Here is a 7,998-nt window from a genome sequence, read left to right as displayed (position 1 = left end):
ATCCTCCTCGTCCTCGACCTCTAAAATTCTGACCACGTCCAGATGGACGATAACCTTCAGTGTTCTGGCTTCTGTTGAAGGACTGTCTTCCACGTCCTCTTCCACCACGGTAGCCACCTCTAAAGCCACCTCTTCCACGACCAGAACTGCTACTGCTTGAACTTTCACCAATGGACACCTTACTTTGCAATGCCTTTTCTAAATGGCTTGTATCATCATACTGGTTCATCCGCTGCACATGGGCTTGAAGTGAACCAACTAGCTCATCAATAGAAATTGTGGACAAATCTTTTGACTCCTCGATAGAAGTAACGACATAGTCAAATTTTCTTGTCAATGAGCGGAGTAAGGTGTTGGACTAGTTAGTAGGTACATGGAGAAGCCGAAGATATCAGAGTCAAGATATCATGTATGGGGTTGGACTAGTTAGTAGGTACATGGAGAAGCCGAAGCAAGATCACTTCATGGCAGCTAAAAGAATTTTGAGGTACATAAAAGGAACACTCGATCATGGTCTATTTTATACACACTCTCAGGATTCAAAATTAGTTGGTTACTCAGATAGTGATTATGGTGGTGATTTGGATGACGGGAAAAGCACTTCTGGATATGCTTTTCATATCGGTTCGGCGATATTTTCGTGGTCATCAAAGAAGCAGCAAACAGTTGCTCTCTCAACATGTGAGGCGGAATACATCGCAGCAGCAGCATGCGTGTGTCAAGCTATGTGGCTAGGCTACATATTGGGAGAGTTAAAACTTGGCAAGGAAGATCCGGTTACTATTTACGTGGATAATAAATCTGCTATTTCTCTAGCGAAAAATCCAGTGTCACACAGTCGAAGCAAGCACATCAATATTAAATATCATTTTATTCGAGAACAGGTGAATGACAAAATTGTGGAATTGGTGCACTGCAGGACTGAAGAAAATTTAGCGGATATATTTACGAAGCCATTGAAGCCGGAAGTATTTCACAAAATGAAGATGAAGCTCGGAATGCAAAGTCGAGTTTGAGGGGGAGTGTTAGAATTCAAACTCTTCCATAATTTGAAATAAATAACATACAGCTGGGTTATAGATGTAGTAATATGAAGGAAAGAAAATAAGAGCAGCAACCAGAAGTTAATTCCTAAAAATATGGTGGGCACTAGATTACCAATACATGCAAGGTGGCGTGTGTAATAAATTATGGTGATAGTATTCAAGGTTGACACTACACCAGGCACCAGCTATATATCTAGCAACAGAGAAGCATATATTATGGTAGGCAACCTGCATGCATGGTCAAGAATTCATACAAGAGATGTGATGAAGTCTCCCTTGAAATGCGTAGCATATAACAGTTGTTCAAGATTAGAAGGCTGGGTTGTCAAGATAAGGTCTGAAGGCTGGCAATAATTATAGATACGTAAAATATGGTAGGCTGCATGTTAAGTTAGTCAGTATTGTAGGCTGGTAAAAGTCTATGTAGTAATAAATAGTAGTGATGTAAGCCCTGATGTAATGCATGCATATATGAAGCCTATAAATAGGCTGGTCCTCTCTGAATGTAATAGAATACACAGAAGTGAGTTTGTAAAGCAACAGAGAGAAAGAAATAAGGCCGTAGCCTTGTGTCAAGCTGTAGCTTTGTGGTTGTGAGATTTAAAATAAACTTGGTGTTTGTTTCAATATCAAAGATATACAGTGTGTGTTTGAGTCATATCAATTTGATCTATATTAAGCCCAAGCCCATATACGCTTCCAACAAGTCATCAATAAATGTTCGGTAATACCTGTTACCTCCAAGTGACGGAATATCAAATGGACCAGCAATATCTGTATGAACAATCTCCAGTGGCCTCCTGGCTCTCCATGATTTTCCAACGGGAAAACTTTGTCTGTGTTGCTTCCCCTTAACACATGCTTCACACAAATTTTCTGGTTCATTTATTTCTGGCAAGCACATGGAATTAATCATCAGCTAACAACGGCATACACTCCTCAACAAAATGGTGTTGCAGAAAGGAAGAATCGCATTATTCTTGACATGGCAAGGAGCATGGTCAAAGCAAAGCATATGCCGAGAACTTTCTGGGCTGAAGCCGTTCTATGTGCAGTTTATTTGTTGAATCGTTGTCCAACTAAAAGTGTCAGAAACAAAACTCCAAATGAAGCATGGAGTGGTAGCAAACCATCTGTTGGACATCTCAGAATTTTTGGGTGCATTGCATATGCACATGTTCCAGATCAGAAAAGGAACAAGCTGGATGATAAAGGCGAGAAGTGCATCTTTACCGGATATGACAAAAGAAGCAAGGCGTACAGACTCTACAATCCCCTCACGAAGAAATTAATCATTTCTCGAGATGTTGAGTTTGACGAATCAGATTACTGGAGATGGAGTGAGGAAGAAAGAAAAGTTGCTGGTTTGTTTTTTCAGGATGAAGATGATGACGGTGATGACACCAATGTTCAAGATGATGGAAATAATGATCCAACTCCTTCACAAAGTCCAAACCAACAAACTCCTGCCTCGACACCATCGAGTTCAGGAAGCAGCAATAGCAACAGTTCAGGGGGAGCACCAAGAAAAATGCGGAGTCTAAATGATATCTATGATGCAACAAGTCCGGTACAAACTACCTTTGATTATTCATTGTTTTGCTTAATGGCTGAGTGTGATCCCGTTACATTTGAAGAAGCTTCTGAAGAAAGCAAATGGAATAAAGCAATGGATGAAGAAATTGGTGCAATCAAGAAGAATGATACTTGGGAGCTCACAACTCTTCCAGAAGAACACAAAGCAATTGGTGTCAAATGGGTCTACAAGACAAAGACCAACCAAGACGGTGAAGTGGAAAAGCACAAGGCAAGGTTGGTGGCTAAAGGCTACAAGCAGAGATATGGGATTGACTATGATGAGGTATTTGCTCCGGTTGCAAGAGTTGATACCATAAGACTTCTTACAGCAATCGCAGCTCAGAATCAGTGGAAGATATATCAGATGGATGTGAAGTCAGCATTCTTGAATGGTTATCTTGAAGAAGAAGTCTATATCGAGCAACCACCGGGATATGTTCAGAAAGGCAAGGAAGATAAAGTCTACCGACTAAAGAAAGCACTGTATGGTTTGAAGCAAGCTCCGCGAGCATGGAACACAAGGGTTGATGAATATTTCCAGAAAAATGGTTTTGTGAAGAGTCCCTACGAGCATGCACTTTACACGAAAACAAATTCAGGGGGAGATATTATGATCATGTGCTTATACGTGGATGACATGATTTTTACTGGAAACAACCCTGGTATGTTTGATGATTTTAAGAAAGTTATGACTAACGAATTTGAGATGACAGATATTGGTCAAATGTCTTACTTTCTTGGAGTCGAAGTCAAGCAAAGCAAAGATGGGATCTTTATGTCGCAGAAAAAGTATGTTGAGCAGATTTTAAAGAAATTCAGAATGGAGGAATGCAAGCCGGTGAGCACACCAGCAGAAGCAAGCATAAAGCTCAGAATTGATTCAACAAGGAAGTCGGTAAATCCGACATTGTTCAAAAGTCTGGTTGGAAGTCTGAGGTACCTAACTTTTACTCGTCCAGATATCATGTATGGGGTTGGACTAGTTAGTAGGTACATGGAGAAGCCGAAGCAAGATCACTTCATGGCAGCTAAAAGAATTTTGAGGTACATAAAAGGAACACTCGATCATGGTCTATTTTATACACACTCTCAGAATTCAAAATTAGTTGGTTACTCAGATAGTGATTATGGTGGTGATTTGGATGACGGGAAAAGCACTTCTGGATATGCTTTTCATATCGGTTCGGCGATATTTTCGTGGTCATCAAAGAAGCAGCAAACAGTTGCTCTCTCAACATGTGAGGCGGAATACATCGCAGCAGCAGCATGCGCGTGTCAAGCTATGTGGCTAGGCTACATATTGGGAGAGTTAAAACTTGGCAAGGAAGATCCGGTTACTATTTACGTGGATAATAAATCTGCTATTTCTCTAGCGAAAAATCCAGTGTCACACAGTCGAAGCAAGCACATCAATATTAAATATCATTTTATTCGAGAACAGGTGAACGACAAAATTGTGGAATTGGTGCACTGCAGGACTGAAGAAAATTTAGCGGATATATTTACGAAGCCATTGAAGCCGGAAGTATTTCACAAAATGAAGATGAAGCTCGGAATGCAAAGTCGAGTTTGAGGGGGAGTGTTAGAATTCAAACTCTTCCATAATTTGAAATAAATAACATACAGCTGGGTTATAGATGTAGTAATATGAAGGAAAGAAAATAAGAGCAGCAACCAGAAGTTAATTCCTAAAAATATGGTGGGCACTAGATTACCAATACATGCAAGGTGGCGTGTGTAATAAATTATGGTGATAGTATTCAAGGTTGACACTACACCAGGCACCAGCTATATATCCAGCAACAGAGAAGCATATATTATGGTAGGCAACCTGCATGCATGGTCAAGAATTCATACAAGAGATGTGATGAAGTCTCCCTTGAAATGCGTAGCATATAACAGTTGTTCAAGATTAGAAGGCTGGGTTGTCAAGATAAGGTCTGAAGGCTGGCAATAATTATAGATACGTAAAATATGGTAGGCTGCATGTTAAGTTAGTCAGTATTGTAGGCTGGTAAAAATCTATGTAGTAATAAATAGTAGTGATGTAAGCCCTGATGTAATGCATGCATATATGAAGCCTATAAATAGGCTGGTCCTCTCTGAATGTAATAGAATACACAGAAGTGAGTTTGTAAAGCAACAGAGAGAAAGAAATAAGGCCGTAGCCTTGTGTCAAGCTGTAGCTTTGTGGTTGTGAGATTTAAAATAAACTTGGTGTTTGTTTCAATATCAAAGATATACAGTGTGTGTTTGAGTCATATCAATTTGATCTATATTAAGCCCAAGCCCATATACGCTTCCAACATAACTTACAATACAACAACAGTGAGTGCAACATGTTAGGGTAGTTAAGTCTCTTTGTTAGTCATGTTAACGGTACATTATTCTTTATACATTAATATTTTGTTATAAGTTAGTTAAGTTATATAGTTCAGAATATAAGAAATAAAACTAAAGATTATATGATGTGTTTTAGAGAGATCAAATGTACCGAAATCGAAAAACCGAACTGTGCTAATTCCGTTCGGTCTGGTCCCGATTTTCTAGAAAATTCGGTCTATTCAGTCCGGAACGAATAGACCAAATCATAAATACTATAATTTTATATTATATCTTTTACATATATCTTAAAAATTTTAATAATAAATTTAAATTTATAATTGTATTTATACACTCTTAAAACTCTACATATCACCTTACTTTAATTATATTTTAGATTTTATAATTTTTGGTTTAAAATTTTAATATAATTTTATTTTTTTCAAAAAATTCGACCCGTTTGTCCAAAACCGGACCATTCGGTTCGGTCTGGTGCATAATACAATTTCGGTCCAAGAAAATATGATAATTCGATTTTTCAGTTTATTTGTCAGTCCGGTTTTGGACCGAATCGACCGAATGTTCAGCCCTAATGAAATATGTTTCTTAATTTATACTAAAGATTTGTTTACTCCATTATTTTCTTAAAGGGAGTTTGAGCCCCTAATTTTAATTTGATTTCTCATTTGATAACCTCCTTATATGTGTATATGTATGTATACAAGTAAAGTCCGTGTGTGGCTTAAATTACTAAAAAAAATAATTTTTATAAATAAGATTATTGTATGGATATTTATGTATGTAAGTAAAGTCCATGCATGGCTCGTGTTATTCTCTTACAATCATTAATGTTGATTTGTAGAAGGGGTGAATACAAATCAATTTTTTTGATGATTTTAAACAGATAATTTTTGCTTTATAATAGCACCCAAATTAAAATTTTCAGGTAATTTATTTTTTAGCTTTCCAACTGAGATATATATATATATATATATATATATATATATATATTAAAGAAATAATTTGTGTAAATTACAAATGCAATTGACAGCTGCGTTTTCAGTGTTTCTCTCAAGAAAATTCTTCCGACTATTAACACTTCTAAACTATTTCTTAAGAGATACTGCTACTACTACTTGATTTATATATTACCAAGTTACAATCTTTACTAGAAAATACATAGCACAGTCTTCTAGGTCCAGTAAAATTGCTAAGGCATTCTTTCCTATGATGCTTGATAATGAGGCTTGAATTAATCTAGATATATTGCTTTGAATATCCCTCCAATTTGCCAATGCGTGAAAATAGATTATTTCTTCTTCTTTAGAATCAAAGATCACATGCAAAGTTTATCTTGACTTCCATTTTCATTGCTGAGATTCCAATCAACATGTGTGTTGTGTCATACTCAAGATATGACCATTGTCAAGTCACTATCACCAGGTATTTGAATCTTTTTAGCGGTGAAGACTGATTAATTTAGTCGTTGATGGCTTCATGTCATTAGCCATTGATGTTGAAACTTCACTTAGCAGATGAAGACTCACTTTACTTATATTAGAATTATATGTCATCTCATGAATTTAAAATGAACAATAACCTCACTAACTATAACAAAAATCTCATAGAAAATATTACAAAAACCTCATCAATCAGTTGATGAGCTACCTTTTCAACGGCTAGCCATTGAAGACTATAATTTGACTTAACATAATTATGTTATATATTTTGCTTATCATCAAGATTCAAGTTTAATTCCTAATAATCTCCCCCAATCTATGATTGATATAATAACATCCATAAATTTACAGCCTTAATAATAACAAAACACATTTTAGACATATAGATATTCAAGACATCATAATTTACTCTTGTTAAGCTTCTTGAAGAAATAAGCAAGAAAATTTAGACAAAAAGGCAAGAGATGCTACTGTGAGATTCTTGCTCCTCGATATAGCTGATTGAGACTTAAATTTTCCCACTTGATATGACTTGTTTAGTCATGTCTTAGTTCTGACCAATCTCTTATGATGGTGTTGAGTTTGAACTGCTTAGATTTCCAGATTTTATTGTCAGCATTGTTCAATTTTATACATCAACTGAAGACTCCTCTCATTTTACCTTCATCCTTGAGTTTAAAGTAACCCCTTTGGTGGATTCTTCCAGGAACAAGTCTGTTGAGATTTTGTTCTGAACATCTTAGCAAGCCTCTTCATTTTGTTAGCATCAAGGGTTTAATATAGTTCATGAAGTTTGAGCATTATGGTTGCATCAGTGATGAACAACATTTCTCCCATGATCTCTCTATTCTTGCATCGGGGGCTCCCACTGGTTCAAACAACTCACACCCTCGCTATTACCTACTAAGGTTGTACTCTCAGTCTCACTTGCAAGTCCAAAAAAATTTGGCTTGCCTCTCTCATTCACTTTCCTTTTGTATGCCTTCAAGACAACTTTTCACTCTCAGAGATAGTCACTCTCTTCCCTCAATCCTAAAAGGTATTAATGTAATTGTTTGATCTAATAGAGCTACATCGATGACTATGGGATAACCATTGATGAAACAATTAGAAGTTTCAATTGCTATCATTGAACTTTAGCTATTGAAGGACTAACATTTATCAGTTGAATGAAAAATATCCATTGAGATAAGAAAGAAAATTGCTAGTGAGAAAATTACAAGATTTAATTTTCTGAAGATTGATAATATTTTTTGTGCACAGATATACTCATTATAATTTCAAAAGATAATTAATGATTCAAAAAATTATTCTGTAAATGATGATCATCAGTATCAGAGTTTTGGCTTCTTCATGAAAATTAAGAATGAAAAATCAACAATTAATATGTGAGAAAAAAATAGATGACCTTTAGTTTGAAATGATTGAGTTTTGGTTGCGACTTCACATTTGATGAGGTAACATCAAACTGAGTTTAAGAAGGCGCTTGTGCAAGATCAAAGATCATGCTTCATGTAGTGTGTGCACCTTGTGTACCCAAGGGTTTTACTACTGCTGCTTCAATTAATAGTTTAAGGGTAAGACTTTTAGGC

The 7,998-nt window shown here is 36.3% G+C and overlaps 1 protein-coding gene across 1 annotated transcript; it reads left to right on the top strand.

Annotated features, from left to right (window-relative positions):
* The first annotated feature begins 407 nt into the window (after positions 1-407).
* LOC141718636 (secreted RxLR effector protein 161-like) lies at positions 408-1,016 on the top strand. The gene has a single exon (XM_074521015.1). The coding sequence runs from the start codon at positions 408-410 to the stop codon at positions 1,014-1,016; it is 609 nt and encodes a 202-aa protein (XP_074377116.1).
* The last annotated feature ends 6,982 nt before the right edge of the window (positions 1,017-7,998 follow it).

This window comes from Apium graveolens, chromosome 1 (genome assembly GCF_009905375.1).
Source record: "Apium graveolens cultivar Ventura chromosome 1, ASM990537v1, whole genome shotgun sequence".
Classification (NCBI taxonomy): domain Eukaryota; kingdom Viridiplantae; phylum Streptophyta; class Magnoliopsida; order Apiales; family Apiaceae; genus Apium; species Apium graveolens.
The sequence above is the reverse complement of the archived record's forward strand: the minus strand, read 5'-3'. Positions and strand labels throughout refer to the sequence as shown.